Source organism: Phoenix dactylifera, chromosome 5, assembly GCF_051530095.1.
Source record: "Phoenix dactylifera cultivar Ajwa chromosome 5, Ajwa_hap1_PhDact_Kaust_v1.1, whole genome shotgun sequence".
NCBI lineage: Eukaryota > Viridiplantae > Streptophyta > Magnoliopsida > Arecales > Arecaceae > Phoenix > Phoenix dactylifera.
In genome coordinates, this window is record NC_143194.1 from 3598437 (window position 1) to 3620785 (window position 22349).

The 22349-nt window shown below is 42.3% G+C and overlaps 1 protein-coding gene across 2 annotated transcripts; it reads right to left on the bottom strand.

The window, feature by feature from the left end:
- Window positions 1-6919: 6919 nt before the first annotated feature.
- On the bottom strand, window positions 6920-9072 carry LOC103704898 (transcription factor MYB123-like). Of its 2 annotated transcripts, none has more exons than XM_008788390.6 (3): window positions 8253-9072; window positions 7674-7803; window positions 6920-7609 (listed from the first exon to the last, which is right to left on the bottom strand). In XM_008788390.6, exons 1-3 carry the CDS (start codon window positions 8383-8385, stop codon window positions 7027-7029), a joined length of 846 nt encoding a protein of 281 aa, XP_008786612.3. In that variant the 5' UTR covers window positions 8386-9072; the 3' UTR covers window positions 6920-7026. The 2 variants fall into 2 exon arrangements, with proteins under 2 accessions (XP_008786612.3, XP_088577519.1); XM_088721393.2 differs by lacking the exon at window positions 8253-9072 and adding an exon at window positions 7914-8020.
- Between the last annotated feature and the right edge of the window lie 13277 nt (window positions 9073-22349).

Genomic DNA, 22349 nt, shown 5'->3' on the forward strand with positions numbered 1-22349 from the left:
TAATTTTGCAATTAAAACGTTTGAGGATGACTAATTAATACTTTTGCAAGATGATTAATTAGTTGCTATGTGCTGTGAGTGAAATGAGAGTGAGAGAGAGAGACACAAGCAATCACAAACACAATGTTTATAGTGGTTCGGAGCTAACCCTTGCTCCTACGTCCACTCCCCAAGTCTCACTTGGGAATTCACTATAACCCCTTGGATTACAGCCGGTTGTTTTACAAGCTCACAACCCAACTTGTTGTTTTACGAGCTCACAACGAACTCGGTCGGTTTTCCCAGGCTCACCGACTAGAACCACCCCGATTATTTTTCCGGGATCACAATCGAACCCTTACACGTTGGTTTTACCCTCGGCTCACCAACCAACCTCTACACTCTTGATTCAATCCCCTGATTGAATCAAGCAAAGATAAGATGGAAAGAACAAGGACAAACAGAAAAACAGAGCTTCTAAAAAACAGATATACAGCAATATAAACTAGAGAGAAGTTAAGAGCCCTCAAACACTTTTGAGTTGGAGTAGAGAAGGGCTTCTTGAACTGTGAGTCTCCTCTTGAATGTCTGGTCGACTTGAAGGCAGGAGGAGACTTCTTTTAAATGCTGGGAAGAGGTAGCTGGATGGAGTTAATGGCGCTCTTCCTTCTTTTCTGTTGAAAACCAGTTGGGAGAGATAGGATGCTTGATTTCTTTGAGTGGAATGGTGCTTCTCTGCCTTGCTACAGTCCTCTGTGGCTATTTAAGCCATCCCCCACGGAAACTAGCCGTTAGACACCTTTTTCTACCCGTTCTGCACACTCTGCACATCCTGACAATATGTCCGTTGGGGTCGGAGTCGACTCGCGCGATCTGGAGTCGACTCGGCTGTAGCGGGAGTCGACTCATGCTTTTCTGGAGTCGGCTCGGCAACTGTTCCGGATTTGAATTAAAGTGACCTCCGCGACTGGGAGTCGACTCGACGTAACCCGGAGTCGACTCACCAACTTCTGGAGCTGACTTGCCATTTTCGGAGTCGGCTCATCCCATGAAGTCCATGGAGCTAATTTTTCAACTTGGCCCACTCGAGTCGACTCGACAATCCTGGGAGTCGACTCGGCGCTCAAAGCCCAAACTCCCGATCTTCTGTCTTTTGGCTCGTCCAGTCTTGGAGTCGACTCGAACTGTTCCGGAGTCGACTCGGCTCTCAGTTTCCGAAACACAGCCTTCTGCCTTTTTGATGTAGCGCTGCCTTGGAGTCGACTCGAGCTGTCTGGGAGTCGACTCGGCTCTCAGAGACAATAATTCGGTCTTCTGTCTTTTTGGGGTCGCGCTGTCTCGGAGTCGACTCGCGCATTGCGGGAGTCGACTCGGATCTCAGAGTCCGAAAACTGCTCTCTGACTTTTGCCTTGTGTACCACTGAGAGTCGACTCTCGCTTTCTTTGGAGTCGACCTGCCAACCATCGGAGTCGACTCGCGTTCCACAGGAGTCGACTCGAATCTCAGGGTCGAAAATCTCTCTCTGACTTTTCTGTCTGTAACTCCTTGAAGTCGACTCATACTACTCCGGAGTCGACTCGGTAATCATCGGAGTCGACTCGCGCACTTCAGGAGTCGACTCGCTGACAGGTTTTGAGTTGAGTCTTTCTGTTCGTCTGTCAGTTCTCAGTCGGAGTCGACTCGTAATGATCCGGAGTCGACTCGAGCCCGTGCCAGTGATTCTGATACGCTTGGAGTCGACTCGTAATATCCCGGAGTCGACTCGAGTCTCAGACTTTGGTTCAAACTGACTTCTTAACTTATCCAAAATATCTTGAACCAAGTCTAGAAACACTTAGACAAGATTTTCACTGAAACACTCAATTGAATTCATTAGTAAACAAAAGATATACTCAATTGTTTGAGCTCATCAAAATCAAATAGGGTTTTAATCAATCACTCCACAACTGCACATTTGTTATAGACATGGATATATATATAACTAGCTCTCCTTGGTACTTACCGGCTTCTTTAGGAACGATGTGGATTGAAGTCTAGATTGAAGCCATCAATCCAATGGATGCTACAAATTTCAAAATGGGCGATTGTGGAACAGTAACTGACTGTTGGATTGAGCTGGTTAGCGGGGTTGGTGATCGATGGAAATACTGTGCCTGTTTGACACGTTGTGGCTTGCTTTGGATAACTTTGCATCAGTAGTGGTGATACTCATTTATATGAAGTGTTTGAAACGAGAAAAAAGTTATTTTTGGCGAGTCTTGAGCGCCGCCGACCGACGCAAAACTCCAAAAGATTGGATCCATTGTACCACATTCGAAAATGCGCTGGGATGAACGTCAAATCACGTTGACAATTGTGCACTTTGCCCTGGTCCTTTTGGATGAATCCGTATTAAAACAATATCTACTCAAAAGCCAAAAAAAAAAAAGGAAATACATAAGCTGCATCACCATGCCCTGTTCTTGGCAAAGATAACAGTTAGAGATGGTTGCGAACCAAATTCAAATAACAAATATTGAAAAGCCTCTTGAATGCATGAATAAATTATCATAAAAAATAGTATTCGCCAATAGTCAGTGAAATGATGCAATGAAAAGGACGCTACATTGCCAAACTGTTGAAAAATGGGCATAAAAGTTTCCTACCCAGTGATGGTTCACTGTTGCCATTCGTTTGAATTGTCCAAATCAGCGATATGTTTCAGCCAGAAGACCAAGGTACAAATGAAGAATTCTATTTTGGAGATTCTAGGAGTGGGTGAGCAGGTGGGTGCACTGACATATCTAGGGATTCCGCTCTTGGGTCAGCAGTTACGTCGCAAGGACTGTACTCCTCTGGAGCTCAGCATCAGACATAGACTGGAGGGATGGAAAAGGCACACACTTTCGATGATGGGGAGGATCACCCTAGTTCGGTCGGTACTCTCGTCGATTCCGACTTACCTTCTCTCCAACTCTCTTATTCCAGTGGAGGTTCTGAAGACTATTGAGCAGCTCTTCAGGAACTTCATCTGGGGGGGAGTAGTGGTAGAGGCGGTATCCATCTGGTGGCATGGGAGGTCGTGTGCCAGCCGACCGAAGTTGGTGGATTGGGAGTGTAGTCTTTGGTGGTGAGGCGGGAGGCTCTAGCGGCGCGTCATGTTGCTAGATTTATACTAGAGCCCGATAGTCTGTGGTTCTCATTGATGAGGGCCAAGTATGGGCTTTGGTCCTGGGGGCGAGGGCAGGACGACACCATTCGCCGGTTTGGAGGGAGATGTGCGCCAGAGCCATGCAGGTGCTTCTGGAGATCAGATGGTCTATCGGGGACGGACGATCGATCGATGTCCTGGCAGACCGTTGGGTGACTGAATAGCCGATCAATCGTCTGTCGATCCTGGTGGACTCGGCGAGATTGGATGGATACAGAGTATGTGATCTATTGGACCCTGTTGGGTGTCAGTGGAGGGAGGGGCTGATTCGGGAGGCATTTGGAGAGCAGCTGGCAAATTTGGTTTTGGCACTTCCGGTTCCATCGTGAGGGGAGTCTAACAGGCTAGTGTGGAGGCCATCGGGACGGACGTGGGTACGAGCTAGGGATCTTCTTCCCATGTGTAGTAGGAAGACTGGCCGACAGATTGAGGGAGGATGGATTTGGAGGATGCGGATTCATCCGCGGGTAGCGCTATTCATCTGGAAGGCGGCATGGGGCTGCCTGCCGACCAGGAGTCTGCTATCCCGACGAGGAGTGAGGGTTGCGCAGCACTGTGTGGTGTGCACGGAGGCAGAGGAGACTATTGACCATGTTCTAGTGCAGTGTCCGAGGGCGAGTGAGATTTGGAGCAGTTCACCGGTCCCATTGCCCCAGTCGGTGGAGTCAGCACAGGCTCTGATTTTTTTATTGAGAGCCTCCATTCGGAGCCCCAGGTCTTTGGAGGAGGGTATCCTCAGAGCATACATGGCTTACCACGTTTGGTTGGATAGGAATGCTGGCATTTTTTAGGGTAGGAGGCTTCCACCGAGGATGGTAGTTGATAGAGCTATATCACAGTCCGGGGAGGTTATTGCAGCCTCAGCATTGTTCACTGTTGGGATGGCCAGGGACATATGGGGCACTTCATCTGCTGTCATAGCACCCAGGTTCGCCCTTGTTTCTTGGGTGCCCCTACCCCTTAGTCATCTCAAAGTGAATTTCGACGGGAGTATGTTGGTGGATGGTACTACTGGCGGTGTTGGATTTGTGATCAGAGATTCCTGGGGCAGGCTGGTGGCAGCCGGGGGTCAGCGCACGCTAGGTCTTACGGTTGTAGAGGCAGAGCTTCGGGCAGCATGGGAGGGGTTATCATTTGCGAGGAAAGTCCTCGGTGCCGAGAGGGTGCTTCTTGAGGGGGATTCCTCTGTGGTTATTGACCGGATTCGAGGTGTTAATAAATATGGTGATGGCCATCCTCTCATTAAAGATACTCGGAGACTAGCCCAGGAGTTGGGGGGCTTCCAGGCAGCATACGTATTTCAGGAGGCGAACCAGGCAGCAGACTGGGTCGCCTCCTTCGTCGCCCGGCACTCTGGGGAGTTTCTTTGGACATTTATGGAAGACACTCCTTCCTCTTTGTACTCTTTACTTTTCCGTGATCTGGCAGGATGTACTCACTTTAGAGCTATTTAATATGCCGTTTTGACTAAAAAAAAACCCAAAATTAGTAAAAGCCCGTCCTTTCACCTCTAACTTAGCTCCAATAATTAACCATCAGTAGCCATTATAGAATAAATCCATAAATAATCTATTGAGTCCAATACCAGTTTTGTCCCGGTTCAGAACTGCACTGAACATTATCATCCTAACTCATGGGGTGATTTGGCATCTTAGTATCATATTTAGACACCATTTCTTACTTTTTTTTAATTGTTTATCTTAAATGAAAATATGAGTGAATATTGATATCTTTTAAAGTTGACGAATATATGATAGGAGCCATTGAGATGGTAGCTCAGTGAAACGGGGCCTTACTTTCAACTAAGTGGTTTTGAGTTTGAAATGCACAGACGTCGATTAAATTGTGGAGGCCGGATGCTCCCTACTCGGACATGGAGTTTGGAAGGGCTACTGGTTCGCTGGTAGCCTCAGTGGTGCCAGGTGTGACATACTCACACAGAAGGTTCGTGACGGATTCTTGAGGGGTATTCGAGCCGGGCCCACGAGTGGAGAGGGTATGAGTAAAACCGGCCGGGGTGCCCAACATACGGTCATTTCTGCCCGCATCGAACATTCTCCTAGCGAGATGGAGGCTTAGTGGGGGCTGCTATGCGGGGATGGGCTCGTCCTTTTTCCTTTTTTCTCAGTAATATATATATATATATGTATATGTATATGTATATGTATATATATATGTATATGTATATGTATATGTATATGTATATGTATATGTATATGTATATGTATATGTATATGTATATGTATATATATATATATAACATTGGGCCATGACGGTTTTGGCAAGGTCTTGAATGGATGGTACCTATAACCAGACCCAACTGTTGCAGTACTTTAGAGGAAAGAGAAAATTCTTCTCTTTTGAAAGGCTGCTACTTCAGCTGCCTGAGCTAACCCAACAGCAAGCCGAGCAGCTAGAAATGCCTGAGCTGTTTACAATGTTGTTGCCGAGCGTCAACATGGACAAGAATTTCCTGAGCAAGTGGAGGCTAAAGAAGTCAGTGTTGTTGGCTGAGCCGTATATATATATATATATGATAGCATTGGCACGATTTTCTCCAATTCTTCTTATTTTTCTGTTAAATTTATGACAAAAAAAAAAAGAGGGAGGAAGAAGGATAAAGCCTTATAACAATCCAAAATTTCATCCAAAATATCTAGTGAAAAATACATATACATATACATATACATATACATATACATATACATATATATATATATATATGTATATATATATATATATATATATATATATATATATATATATATGATAGCATTGGCACGATTTTCTCCAATTCTTCTCATTTTTCTGTTAAATTTATGACAAAAAAAAAAAGAGGGAGGAAGAAGGATAAAGCCTTATAACAATCCAAAATTTCATCCAAAATATCTAGTGAAAAAGTATTATTTGGATTTTTTTCTCCTATACGGGTATTCAAGATCAATTCAGCGAAAATCTATGTGAAACTAAACACACGCCCATGTCCTCGTAGTGGAGTTTCCGCTTCAACCCGCTCCGCCGAAACTCTCCTCCCCAAACTCCTCACGATCACCGCTTGTGGAGCTCCATGCCTCCCTCGCCTTCTCCAGCTCCTCCAGCGGCAGTTCCAGCACTCCAGGGAAGTATCTCCGGACAACTTCCAACTCCTCCGCAGAAATTGAGTGGTTGGTCCATATTGTCTGCCGGAGCGAACCTCCTGCCACCTCCACCCACGACGTCGTCGTCCCAACCTTCCCCAAGGCATAATGCTTCTCGCCGCCCCTGGGAAGCTTGGTTGCCTCCTCCTCCTTTCCCGGCCTCCCGTCCCTCATCCCACTGCTCACCAACCGTTTGAGGAAATACCCCACCGGTCGCACGAACTTTGGTGCACCCGCGCCCTCGGGCGCAAACCCCCTCGCCCTCCCGGATATCCCCTTCGTCTGTTTCGACTACCTTGATTTAAGGCTTCTTTTTTCTTTGATCGAAAGTCTTCTGATTTAGAATTGAAAGAATACTATTTTACTTTGAACTTGTTCTTCTACAAGTTTACTTTGGAGCAAAATCTAATTAAGCTTTCAACCCTCAATCAGAAGCTCTTTTCCTTTTCCCAATTAACCAAAAATCTTTTTGGGACTTGTATTGTGAATGAGAAGCAGCAGTTTACTTTGTTTGCGTATCATCATCATGTGTCGTCGCAGAGACTGTAATAAGCTAAAGAAAGCGTGCATATGTGAGACAAGTCATAGAAAACAATGCTAAACCCAGGTTGCTTTGGTAGAGGACTTGAGGAAATTTTATTTTAATGCTGGCGAAAGAGTTGCACTGAGATCACCAACAGCAAATACTAGAGGAAGAGATTGCTTGATAGCTCAAGGTTTCATGATTCGGATTCGAAGAAAGCAGCTAACGATCCAAGATCAAGACTACCATATGGTTGGATGTGGTCGGTCCCAACCCAATTCTCAAACACTCCTCTGCTAGAGAAGACATTCTCGTCAAAAGATGCAGACAGTTTACCATTGTCACAATCTCTCATGTCCTGTTGGATATTTCCACCGAGGAGTTGGAAGAACTGAGAGTCAGGAAGGGAAGGCTGGGAGAGACCCTCGATGTCGAAACCTGTCCGTAAGTTCAATAGATCATAATCTTGAGGAGCTAACAGAAAAGAATCCGGTGCCAAGTCTTCGATCACCAGCGACTTGAGTCCATTTTTATGAGCATTTTGGTTGCCTCTTTGATTCAAACTCACTTCAGCCTCGCTGCTCTGTGTTGGATTCTCAAATGATGGAGCTTGAACTGATGTTTTGTTCTTGGATTTCCTCTCTTCATCTTGGTTCAAACACACTAGGTTTGTTAACGGAACTGATCTAGCTTGAACCTTCTTCTTCAGGACTGTGTTCCAGTAATTCTTGATTTCAGTGTCTGTTCGGCCCGGTAGCCTCCCAGCTATCAGAGACCACCTGCGAAATTGAAGGGAAAAAGAATTACTAAGAGAAGTGTGGAATCTCAAAAGCATACTAATACCTATTGCCTAAGAGCTTGTGGAGTCTGATGATGAGGTCCTCCTCTTCTAGAGAGATGTTCCCCCTCTTGATATCTGGCCGCAGGTAGTTCAGCCATCGAAGCCGGCAGCTCCTTCCGCACCGATTCAGTCCTGAAACATAAAAGAAATGGAAATGAAGATATCGGAACCAAATCATTTCAAGATTCAGATTTGATGAAACAAGTAGTTGAAGTTTTATAAATGGTGGGAATTGTTCCAACTGATGATACAGCGGGCTTCATCACAATAATTAGCCTCTTGAGACATGGAAGTTCAGAAAAGAAGCAACTAGTCCTTTTATTTGCTATAGGGGATGCATGGCAAACTTGATAGCCTTGTAATTAAATACCAAAAGGTAGCCACAGCAAATCCTTGAACTTGCTACTGAAGAGCCTCTAGACCAAGGACTACTATTCCGGGCGTACTCACGGCGTATGTAGTGAGACACCAGCACACAAAAAAAAAAAAAAAAAAGGACTGTGTGTGAGAGAGAAAGAGAGAAGGAGTCCTTTGCTATTAAGGATGGGTGGCAGGCACACGGTCTGCTAATTTGCTTGCACCTGCTCTATTGGGAACCTTCCCCCACCTCCCTTCTCCATGAGCTTTGATGTAGTCAGTGAGGATCTTGTCCTCAGTGGCACTCCAAGGCCCTTTGTTCAATCCCTCCTTGGAGTAGCATGCGCTTCTATCCATGCTGCAATAGAGGAGCTGTGTCTGAGCTCAAGGCATCATACTTTGGCAGGCAGCCTATGTTATATGGCCAACTCCCATGCATGTCCACAATAATTTTAGCAGTAAGGGTCCATCAAACATTGGTTCCGATCGAACGGGGTCCTTGCGTGATGACAGTTTGATGGCTATGACAGCATCAAACAGGCCAAATCGAATCAAACTTCTTCATATCTTTCAACATCATCACGCTGGACTGTGATCTGCATTAGGCTATTAACATGAACCACTGATGGAGATCAATTAAGCTCATGAAGGCCAGTTTCACCTGCTCTTCTTACTGGCCCTTCAAAGCTCATGTCATTACCATCACTCCCTTGACCATGCAATCGCATAAAGGTAAGCATGTTGAAGTTTCCAGTTCATGCACCTTATGATGGGCGATGATGCATGGGGAGCATTAGTTCGTGGCAGAGATGTGTGCACCGATCCAAGCCAAGATATTTCCCAGCTCATTAGATGCTAGCCTTAAGCCCAAGTCTGAAGATTTGAAGATGCTGGATTTAAATGGAAGTTGCTCATGGCATTTAGAAGAACACCCATCTGATCATGATCACAAGGGCCATTAGTCATCAGAACAGTACTTGAGTTCCATACTAGTGTTTCGATTCCGCATCGTGATTACTACTCATGATGATATGGCCCGAATACTCTCGATGGACTTGGTTAGGTAAGCACAAGATTACCAGGAAATTCCTCGCCTATTCAGGATTGCTTGGAATAGTAGGATGATCATTTCTAATTGAGTGGTTTAATACTAAGAAACTTATTCTTTCCTCATGGCCTCCTTTAGTTAGGGCTATGGGAGAAATTTGGTATATATGAGATGTGGTGGCTGTTGTCAATAGAGTATGAAAATAGGTAACATAGATTTAGAACGGCGTGTTATTTTCCTGTTAGCATGCACTGGAATGTAAGTTTTAAGTAAAGGAAAAGTCTAAAAGGTACCTAGTATGAGACAATATAGAGGACTAACTTGGTCTGTGCATGGTAATCCTTGTCCACAGGTCATTACCTTTATATTCTCAAGAGGTAATATCTGTTGTCTCTCTCCGTTGATTGGATCTTCATTTATGTCATTAGAATAAGTGATGCGACTACTCACCTAATGTTTGGAAAAAAGGTGTACTTTCTATTATTGTTCTCAGACCTCAGGGCTCGTTTGGTTCGCGAAAAAAGAAGGGGAGAAAGTGAGGTCAACGGAAAAGTAATGAGATGCCTCTTATTTGATTGAAGTTTTAAAGGAGAGAGACTGGAAAGTTGTATTCCCATGGGAATATAATTCCTACGTTTCATGGAAAAGTCTTTCCCATGAGAAACATGGGAAAGTCTTTCCCATGAGAAACAGGAGGAATGTTACTTTTACATGAGAAACATGGAAAAGTTATTTTCCGTAAGCCGGAAATCACTCTATTTTTATTTTTTCCAAAAAAGCCTTTCAGCATTAAAGAGGCATTAAATACCTAATTTTTATTAGGGGTCTAATAGAAATTACACATAATATTTTCAGAAAAGTAGATAGTCAACCAAACATAAGCACTCTAAAAATCTGTCATTTTTTCGTTGTCAACCAAATAGAAATCTGCTTTTCAGAAATCATATTCCTAGGAGGAAAAATGTTTTGCACGAACCAAACCAGCTCTAAGAGAATTGTTACTCAAATCTTTCTGCAGCCTCGAAAGCCTAACTACTGCAGACTCCCAAATGCAGCCTATCTGCATATAGTCCACCTAGCAGTAACTTGCTTCAACTCTGGGTTTTTACTAGACAATACAAGCTTTCCAAACTTTGTATTCAGCATATCATTTACCAAGATCCCATAAATCTAGGTTACCATTTAACTAGGTTACCACAGGCATATATTATATCAATTTTTAGCTCTATTTCACACTTCTATCTAAACCTTTATTAGATTATATAAAAGCTTTTCCTCAAGAAGGTAATCTAAATTCTAGGACCAACTCCAAGTGCACCTCTACTATCACCTCTGCTTCAAATCAAGAACCAACTAGATAGCCATGCATTCTCCTTCATTTGATCTCCTCACACATATTTCAGGCACTGCAGACGTTCTAATAGTTCCCACCTTTGTTTCACTGCCGTGCGGATTCCATTTAAGGAACTTAATTCGCATTGCTGATGGAGGCTTTGTTCTGCTGTCCACATCCTTATGTACCCGATTTCTTTTTTTGTCAAATCCACTAGAAACGATTGCTATCACTTTAATTGCTTTCTTCTCTAACAATTTACCAGGGTTATGGAGGTGAGGTCAAAATGAGTGACCTAAAAGCTTTGGAAATATCAAAAGCTGTCATGTTCACACCTAAGCCAACGCAACCATTTCTAACCGCTATCTTTGTCAAGAACAGGGCATGGTGACGCAGCTTATGTATCTCCTTTGTTTTTATTTTCTTTTGCTTTTGAGTAGATGTTGTTCTAGTATGGATACATCAAAAAGATCAGAAACCAACAAATTTTAGAATATTTTAGGTAATGTTCCGCCAGCTTCGAACAGCTATAGGCAACTTCCTCTATCAGGATCACTCGTTGTATAATAAGCAGCATGAACAACAAAAGTAAAAATTAAAAAATTAGCCTGCATAGACGAAGAACCACGGCAAAGTGCACAATTGTCAACGTGATTTGACGTTCATCCCGGTGCATTTTCGAATGTGGTACAATAGATCCAATCTTTTGGAGTTTTGCTTCGGTCGGCGGTGCTCAAGACTTGCCAAAAAAAACTTTTTTCTCGTTTCAAACACTGCATATAAATGAGTACCACCACTACTGATGCAAAGTTATCCAAAGCAAGCCACAACGTGCCAAACGGGCACAGTATTTCCATCGATCACCAACCCCACTAACCAGCTCAATCCAGCCGTCAGTTGCTGTTCCATAATCACCCATTTGAAATTTGCAGCATCTATTAGATTGATGGCTTCAATCTAGAGTTCAAACCACAAGGCATGAGCCCTGGATATATATATATAAAACTAACCATGACAAGACTGTAAAAGATGGGAAGAACTCCCGTCTGCTCTCAGGGCTTGAACAGAGGAGCTTGGTCCCTGGAGGAGGATCGAATCCTCGCAAACTATATCGAATCCCATGGTGCCGGAAAATGGTCCAGCGTTCCTAAAGAAGCCGGTAAGTACCAAGGAGAGCTAGTTATATATATCCATGTCTATGACAAATGTGCAGTCATAAAACTTCATGTCTTCCCTTGAAACTTAAGGCCTCAATCGGACTGGGAAGAGCTGCCGCCTTCGTTGGCTGAACTATCTCCGACCTGGCCTCAAGAGAGGTAACATAACCCAAGAAGAGGAGGACCTTATCATCAGACTCCACAAGCTTCTAGGAAACAGGTTCCATCACCTTCCCTCTATTTATATCAATGTGCTACTCCTATATATAGAGTGAAGTTCTCATTTGCTCCATTGATCTCATTAAGGTGGTCTTTGATAGCCGGCCGGCTCCCGGGACGTACCGATAATGAAATTAAGAATTATTGGAATACAATTCTTAGGAAGAAGGTGCAACGAGGCAGCAGCTTGGCTCAAGCGGTGCATCATGAACTAGAGTCGGCTCAAACCAAGGCAACAAGGTGCAGCAGCAGCATACTGATTGATCTGAAGGTTGATGGAGAGATCCAATCGAAGGACAATGCAGCAGGAGATCAGAATTGCAGAGGCGGTGCATCGATGCCACCTTCAGACGATCCCTTCTTGTTCAATGAAGACATGGCGGATGGATGGATGAGGGGGGAAGAGATCCAACCAGCCTTCGCTTGGGAGTTCGGTTCCTTGGCCTGTTTCATGGGCACAGAAGATTTCCTATGGTCCAACGATGTCTTTCACAAATAGATGGTACGTTTGTGTAGCCCCTTGGATTGGTGCTTCTACTCTATATTGGATATCTATTTTAGAAAATATTGGAGGCACCTCCAGACATCAGCTCAGTTAAATATTTGAGAAGTGTCACATTGATAATTTCCTAGGCAGAGATTGCATTAAGCATAATCATGGAAAACTTATGCCGGGCAAATTTGCTTATGCTCGGCATAACCATTCCAAAGGAGGGCTATCATAAGCTGAACCTGGTATAAGGCCTTCTAATTTTCAATCAATGAAAGCACCCTCAAACAAAAATTAGTCAGAAGAAATTGTAGGCCAACTAGAACAAGGAAACATATGGCATAACTATTCCAATTCGAATAACTACTCTAATTTCATTTTTTTTGTTATTAACGAATGAATTGTAGACCCTTTTTTTTTGCACTAAAGCAGGTAAATCATATCTGACGAGTACGGATGCACCTAAGAAAGTCAGAAAACAAAATGCCTCCGAGTACCTAGGGCAACTCTCCGTCTCCAGCTCATAAGATACTACCAGAATGACTGGCCACATAAGCAACCACCAAATCCGCAGCTTCATTGGTTTTTCGAAAAATATGCTTAGCCTGAAAGCCCTTCTGTCCCTCAGCATTGCCCAAATATCTCGGAGCAGTGGCTGGTTGCGACCATTACCCCTTGGGCCCCTCTAGATCCAACTGATGACCGTGGCCAAGTCACCCTCTAGGATAATAGAGCTGGCTCGTAAGTTGCGCCGGGCATGACGAAGGCCCGCCCAAGCAGCCCTCAGCTCCGCATTGGGAACCGAGATATCGAATAGCTAACAGCCACCACCCTGGCGTATGGATCCCGTATAACAAAATCTGCGCCCCCTCCTCGTGCCTCCGTCCAAGACAGACCTATCGAAATTGACCTTAAGGAAGCTCGGGGGTGGGGACTCCCAGGTGAAAAACACCGTGCGGGGTGCTGCCGGAGCAGAATGGAAACTCCAGATGTTCCGAACTGTCAAGGTCCCTCCAATGGGTGTGATATGACTGATTTTCACTGCCTGCGCCTGGGCGCTCTCCACCACGAGCCTCGGCAGCACGCTGTGTTCACCAAAGGTTCGGACATTCTTTGCCAACCAGATCTATTAAGCCATGCAAGTCGCTCTAACCGCCTTCTGGTGAAGCAGTAGAGACTCTAACAATCGATGTATGACCTGTGGAAACTGATCCCTCTGGCCCCAAATCTCACGCTGGATCCCTGCCAACCACCAAGTCAACTCGCCCATTCACACTGAAACATCGCATGGTCCACCATCTCATCCACACCACACTCCCCACACTCCGAAAAAATCCTCAGCCCTCGTCCGTTGAGTACTGCTATCGTCGGAAGACGATCCCAGACCACCTTCCAAAGAAATAGTGCTACCCTTGGATGGAGTCCCATGTGCTAGATCTAAGCACAGTCTGGCCCCGACTTATACTCTCGTCGAAGGATGCAGAAAAGATCTCCCACCCTGACGCCAGTCCTACTCGAGGTACTCTAAACCCAGATATCTGGACCTGCACACCCTGGTACCGAAAGAGATCAAACCCTATCTGCAAGATGCTCTCCAAAAAGCTGAAACAACCTAGCCTTGTCCCATGCAGCCACCCCCCCCCCCCCCCCCCCCCGGGAACAAAGAGATCACATATGCGCATGCCCTCTGCTACCTCAACACTAACCGTAGTCGGCCAATGCCGCAAGAGGAGGGCATCCACCCACGGGTCACTAGCCACATCAATGCTCCGCCCATCACCTATCATCTATTTGGTGTGAGCCAATATAGTAGTCAAGTACATCGCTATCTATCACCACAAGAAGGAGCACTCTGCCCTCCCCGAGCTGGCGCCTCAAGGCCCACCCACCTATAGCAAGCTACCATAGTCCGGCTTCAGAACCCCTACGACTCCAACATGAACTGGACTGCATGTCGGGCGATGAGCGCCTCCCGCCTCTCCAGGAGAGACAGTACCCCAAGGCTATCCTTGCTGGACGAAAGGTAAATGCTCTCCCATGCCACCAGGTGCACTCCATGACCACCTCCATGCAAGCCCCATAAGAAGCCCCGAACTAGCTGCTTAATCTTTAGATCTGATCAGCGTCAATCTAACCATCATAGATAGAGATGCTTCCCGCCAACCCTCCATTTTACTCTGGATCAGTTGCACCAAACTAATGCACTCAGCTACCTGCAACCTCCTCCCAGTGATCAGAATGCCTAGATAACTCAAGGTCCCATCCTGCTCTGGTATCCCCAGAATCCTCCGAATCCTCCGTCTCACCTCCAGCATCATGCTAGGGCTAAAAGAAGTGGCGGACTTTTGGACATTCACTCTCTGCCCAGACACAGCACAATAGTCAATTAGCACCCTTTTGAGGGCCCATGTGTTCGCTACTCGCGCCTTTGTTAAGAGAAGACAGTCATTGGCAAAGAGTAAGTGAGATATCAGCTGGGCTCGTGGAGCTGGGACGTAAGCCTCCAACTCCCGGTCGGCGCATGCAACCCACAGTGCCCGAGACAAGACGTCAGAGCAAATGATGAACAAATACGGAGATAGAGGACATCCCTATCGAAGCCTTATGGTGGACTGGAAAAGGAGGGATAGTGTGTCATTGACCAGAATAGAAAAATTCAGTCTCCGAACATACCCTAGCACCCAATCAATCCAGATCCCATAAAACCAAAACTCTCCAGGGCTCACCCAAGGAAGCTCCACCTGATTCTGTCATAAGCTCGTTCCATGTCCAGCTTGAGAGCCATCAGACTTCGCCACTTCGGGGCCGTTGAAGATCCCACATCATTTCTTGGGCCAACATGACATTGTCGAAGATACTCCTACCTTCCACAAAAGCTCTTTACTCCAGATAGATAATACCGAGAAGCAATGGCTTCATCCGCTCCACCAATATTCTTGCCACAACTTTATATAAGGTTGTGCACAAGCTGATAGGTTTAAAATGGCACTGCTCCACCTCATCTTGATGCTTTGGTATCAGCATGACAAAGGTGGCCTTCCAGTCCTCAAGCATTCCTGCTCGACTGAAGAAACACTAAACCGCTTCCGCCACAGCAATCCAGATGATGCCCCAGTATCTCCGAAAAAAGAAAGGTGGGAACCTATCTGGACCAGGAGCCTTATCCTCTGTCAAGGCCCAGACTACCTCCCGTACCTCCCACTCCATCACTAGTCGAACCAATAGCGCCTTCTTCATAACACTGATTCCCGTGTCGGCCCTCGGGAGCTAGCCGACATTGTCAGCCTCACTGTCCTCCGTCCATCTAGATCAGAAGAAATCAAGCAGGACCTATCTGACCGCCTGTTCCCCCTCCACCTGCTGGCCCATCTTGTCTCGCAGGGACCAGATCATATTCCTCTGCCTTCTGTTGATTGTGGTCCGATGAAAAAACTAGTGTTCCGATCTCCATCTCTGACCCACTGAATTCTAGATTTCTGTCTTCAGAATATATCATGTTGTCGCAAGATCGACGGATGAGTGATAAGAAACTCTCGGAGGCCTACCATGTCAGCCTTAGGGAGTGCACCCTCCTGATCTTCTTTTCTTTGAAGGTTGGCTATCGCAGCCTCCACTTCCTCCAACTTTTTAAAAATATCGCCCACAGCCTCACGGTTCCAGCGGCGCAATTGCCTCTTGGTCAACTTCAAGTTACGTGAAACCCTCTGCATGGCATCGCCGCGCACCGGCAAGACCCTAGCTAGTTTATCAATGATCGGGGCATCCTGCATGTTCCAACCAAAATTGGTCGAGACCAGCCGGTTCGGTCAATACCAAGTGTGACCCAACTAGATTGCTTAATTTTGAAATAAAAAAAATCAATTGCCTCACTTAATTTTGAACTAAAAGAAACAATATAATTATTTGATTTTTGAAAGACCGCCAAAGCTCATCAAGGCAATCCATGTGATGGAAGACCGCCAAAGCTCATCAAGCCATGTTCCATGGCCATACAAGAAACCAGTAACTGAAATATAGCTAAGTATAGGTACAAATAGGAAGATAATTAGGTGGATAACAAAGAATATCTTGTGATTTCTTAGTTTATTTTAATCACTAAGCTAGTAAACTAATAAGATGGCAGAGAATAGCTAACTATACTAATCAATCATAGCAAAAACTTACAAAACATTGTCATCTCACAATAGTATAAATTCACAGGATGGCAACAATGATTGGATGAGATCTTAGAAATACCAAGTTCATCACTAGAAAATGAATATAAAAGAAAATCAAATTGCTCTAAAAAAAGAATGGATGAGGTATTTTTCATGTTCAAATTATATAAGGGGATCACAAATTAGTGAGAGAAACTATCAAATGACAGTAATAACGAGTATATGTAATTTAGCAAGCTATTCGACAACAAGATAGCGAACCAATTTGACTTAACTTAGCAATCTTATATGTATGGCTAAATTAATTAAGCAAGCTATTTCTGTTCATTATTATATATCTTTCTTGCCCACATAGCTTTGTAAAAGTCCCAACTCGTAATGAGTATTGATCCACTATCATTTTCCCCTTCCTTGTCAATAAATTACTGACTCGGTCTCTTTTCTTCCAAGATAATATCACTTACAACAGCAAGAACATATTCTACAAAGAAATTGATAAAGAAATTGATGACTCCTACATGGCAATCAAGCATTTTATTCAGAGGCGAGGAGAGTAGCAGAGCTTACTGGCTAGTAGTGGCTGTGGTAGTTGTTTCAAGATAAATGAAGGCACCTACACATAGGCTTGAGGTATGGTACTGAAATGGCTCTTCTCAAGCCATGTTGCTTTAAAAATGAGAGAGCACGCAACAACTCAGGATTTTATCAAAAAAAAAAAAGTTGGAAGATATTATTTAGATATCTCAATTTTATATAAATGTTCAAAATTTGTTCAACGCACAACTGATGTAGGACTGAAAAGAGAGCCCCAGATTCTTAGAAAGAGATGACAATTGCATTCATGGAAGCTGATTTTGTCCTCTGCTTCCATTGCCTATTTCTTCCCTCCTTTTGAAACTTCTTGGAAGCTTCACTGGGTGAAAGAGATGGTTGCAGTGATGGGATGGAGAGGCTTGACTTGGAGATGATAATGCTGGACTAATTGCACTGTTTTAGCCATTTTATTTATACTGTCCAAGAGACAGATCTGGAGACTTTCCAACCATTATAGCCTTTGAAAAAAGAAACAGAGGGAGCGGGGACCAGGCTTGGGCATGTAGGCCACTTCAGGTCAAAAAAAAGGTTGACCACCAAACAACCAACTGCATTGTTAATGTAAATCAGTTTCAACATAACTGCTGAGAACCAAAGGAAAAAAAAAAAATCCAAGCAAATGATTCGATAAAAATCTCGATGATCCAACCCGCTCAGTCGAGTTTTATGTGGATTGCTGATCCAACTCAATCAAATTTTTAGAATTATCCTTAATAAACTATATCTGTTGTGGTTGAAATTTGGCCTGAGGGTGACCATGCTGGAGGAAGCCGAGAAGACGCCGGCCGGGACAGAGGAAGGGAGTCACTTTCTGTGCTCCGGGATACTTGCACAAAGTTTTGGCCGGAGATTCCGGCAAAGGCCCTTCGATGGCTAAGTTAGAGTTGATCCAGCATTTTTGTAGAGAGGTTTCTGAGTGTTTTTTCTCATTTACGGAGAGCTTTTTTTGGCCTCCTTTTTATAGGATGAGGGTCTCGGCCGTTACGTGAATTCTTGGGCTGATTTGTGATCAACTGGCCATTAGCTAGAGGCGGCGTGAATCACGAAGATCAATCTCGTGGGCGGAGGATGTGGGAGATATCTTTTCAAATTTGTTTTGAGGATCCGTCACATCATTCCAAGCGGAGGTTGATAGGGCCGAGGTCGGCTCGGCCTTTGGCGGGGTCCGAGGTCAACCTGGCTCTTGGCAGCAAGCATGGCTGGGATGTTCGGCCACATGCGCAGGCGTAGGCGCGCACGCGGCTGCGACTGCGGGGGAGGTTAGGCAGGCTTGGAGGCCACGGCATGTGCTTGATGAAGTCGGCTCGGCCTCCCGCGGGGGCTGAGGTCGGCCTGGTCTCTGGTCGAGATCGGCTCGACTTTCAGCGGGGTTCGAGGTCGGCCTGTTTTTTAGCAGGACCGAGGTCTGACCTGCTCGACTCTGAGGTCTGCTCGGCCAGAATTGGGTGGCCCCAAGCTAGAGCAGGACGATCCACTTTGCCTCCCATCAATATCTATACACTTAAATTGATATAATTATTAATTAATGTTTTATATTTATATTTTTAATTACTTTATATTAATTTGATATTATATTTATACTTATGTTTAATAAATGTGTATTTATATATATCAATATATTTACAAAATATATATATCATTTATTTACAAACAATATATTTATCATATATTTATATATGATATTATCATTCAGATTATATTATATTATATATTGTATTAATTATTTTTATACTAACTAGTTAACTTGTCCAAGTCGCCAAATCAGTCTAGATCATTGAAAATCCAAGCGATGTGAGTTTCCGGTGTTCTTAAATATGAGATATGAGAGTCATTTTCTCACACCCATCAAATGGAGGCCAGATAGAGCAGAGGAAATTCTATCATAAATATAATAGATTATTGCCCTACGCACAAACGTGATTCAAGGGCTACTATGATTATTATTTTTTTGGTTGAATGACCTATTATGATTCTAAGGTCATCACCAAATCGATGGCAAATCAAGTAGCTGATATCTAATCCCAACATAGTGATCAAAAGGAGGAGAAGGCAGGTGCTAAGTATAACTGATGAATAGTCGAGTTGTCTATTTATAAAAAAATTTCAAAAGCTCGGAATTGCCTCTATGGCCTTATGTGCTTTGATCCCAAAGCATTGTAAGAATTTATTACATATAATAAATAAGAGTACCACAACGGCCAATGCCAAGCTGTGTTGTTCTATTCAAAGAAAGCATATAGAACAACAGCATGCATCCCTCTTAAAGATTCCTCTCACTATTTTGGAGCTATGGCAAGCAAGACAAACATCTCTCCTTTTCCTTGGTTTTTTGCTTTTGGCTTTCTTCATCTTCCATGAAGGTGCATATCTCAACAGTGCTAAAAAGAGATAGAGAAATCAATCATATAACTTAAAAAATTTGAAAGTGCTACAATTCGACATGCATGTTTATTATAATCACCTTTATTTTTAAAGAGAAGTCAATCATAACACAATAACAAAGTTCAGATGTATGTAAATTAGATCATGGGCAAAATGTCAGTCGAAGCAATTTAGGTTGCAACAAATTGGCACTGCAATATTTTGTACGGATATCGAAAACATGAATATCATGGGGTATAAACCAAGTCAATCCAACAAATGGGCCAAATACAATATCAAAATATCAGCTGATATTTCCTGATAAGTATTTATCATTTTCGATTAATTAGTTAATTATAAACTGTTTAAAACTATAATTGTAAATTTGAAATTTATTTATTTATTAACATTTCGATATATTTCTAGAATACTGTTCAAGACTCTTGAAATAATTAGTCTCCCTTTTTTTGACCAAAGCTTCCAACTTTACCAAAATTTAGCAAGATCCCGGTTGATCTCAACCTTCCAAGATGACAGAGATCTCCTGTCTTGAAAACCTGTTCTAAGATACATCAAGTCTAGGTTGTAAAAGGTCAAACCGGTTAGGTTGGATCAAATTTAAGTTTCTTTCAATTATTTTGTGATCCAACTCTCTAAAAGTCCTTTACCATTGTTTTCAAGTTTAATGAGCTAGACCTTGACAGGTAGTGATTGGGATTTGGTGCCCGCATAAGAATTCTCCAAAGAGACCCATCCAGTGAGAATGAGGACAAATAGAATGATTTTGCACAGCATGGATATTTATGAAATTTCATATATTTAGGAGGGTTTACATGCAAAAAAAAATTAATTTTATTCTTTTCTATGTTAACTTGTTTTAACACTCGAATTTATCTAATGTGTGCTCCTCAATGTTTTACATAAAAATATTATTTAAAAAATTAATTTAATAATTAGATAACAAAAAGAGTTATAGAAGTTTTTTCACTAATCATGGGATTGAAATATTTTTTCTTTTCTTATTTGACGAAGCTTGTGTAAGAATACAATGGTAAAACCATAACTTTTATTATAACTTTTACTAGATCATACAAGGCACAGATAATTTCCATACATGAAACATGAGATTTTACGCAAGATAAATTGAGTTAGTTATGGCTTGTTTTTGAAAAGCATAGTTTATTTGGTAATAAAAAAGCTATTACATTATAGAATGTTGGACGGTTGGACTAGATCTCTCCTATACCTAAAGAGGATGCAAAATCTTTATAACGCTGAAAGCAACAATTTCATAAAACTCCTCTGAATAAGGAAAGATCATGAAAGTAGGCTCACAAACAGAGACTACTATAGGAGAATGCTCACAAGAATCTCCTCTCATTCTCCACTTTACTTTTCCTTCTTTTCAATCATTATTCTTTTGCTCTCTCATTTTTTGCCCAGATAGAGGTATTTATTACCAAAATCTATAGCTTTAATTTCATTATAAAAATGAAATTAAACCAAATGTAAATATAAAAATATAAATATAAAAAATCAAAGATAGAGCAATTTTTTTCTTAACATGGAGAGAGTGAGATAAAATAACTCATTGAGTTGAATCACCAATCTATCAAAATCCAAGCCATGATTTTCTAGATTTCTCGCACATTAAATAAAATTATTGGGTTCAACAATATATATATCCATATATATAGATAGATAGATAGATAGATATAGATATATATATATATATATATAGATATATAGATATATATATATATATATATATATATATATATATATATATATATATATATATATAGATATATATATAGATATAGATATATAGATATATATATATATATATAGATAGATATAGATATATAGATATATATATATATATATATAGATATATATATATATATATATATATAGATATATATATATATATAGATATATATAGATATATATATATATATATATATATATATATATATATATATATATATATATATATATATATATAGAGAGAGAGAGAGAGAGAGAGAGAGAGAGAGAGAGAGAGAGAGAGAGAGAGTCAAATATGATGTTATTGAACTATATGATCAGTTTGCTTATTTAAATCTATGGCCAACAGTCAAATAGTCAAATTCTTGAAAAGAGCTATTAACTTGGGTCCTAATGAAGGAGGAAACTATAAAATACCATCCTCTGAAGATGAGCAAACCCCATAACTCTGGAAAGGACAACTTTCATATGTTTTCTATAGGAAAGGTTGGTGATATATAAATCACCCACCCCCTTGGTACCACTTGTCATTCCAATGGTCCTGGGAAAATAGGTTTTGGCACAGAGAGAGAGAGAGAGAGAAGATAGGATTTTGGCATGAGAACCAGCATGTGATTGTATCCAATAAAATTATTCATTAAGGGTTTTGGATTTGAGTGCAATTGAAAGATCCCCTACGCAAAAAGATAACGAAAGGTACTTCTCACCCAAGGATCCTACCACAGCCAATACATTTTGTCACATGAATTTGCCATGCCAAAAAAAAGGATGGTCCTTCCAACATCAGTTTTTTATATCCATGGAAAGGATTTGTATTTGAAAAACTATTTTGAGTTACTACTAATAAAAATTGGAGTTTTCTCAAAAAGACAAAAGAAAAAGGAGATTTAAAGTATAGTCAAAAACTGGCCACATGTATTTTTTAGTGGATATATATCTTTGTTCCTCTAAACAATTTTATAAGCCGATATTTTGCTCTCTAAGCTCCGTAAGATTTTTTCTTCTTTTTCTTTTCCTTCTGATGTTGCACTAAGATCGTTCACTAAACTGATTTTCGTAACACCCTTGCTTGTCTAGCTAGCTTCTCCTTTGTAATTTCTTTTTCATTACACTTTGATATTAAATAGTCCTTTCTTTAAGCTTTTTTTTTTTTTTTTGCTAAAGACGGGTTTTCATACAGTACGTGTACGAA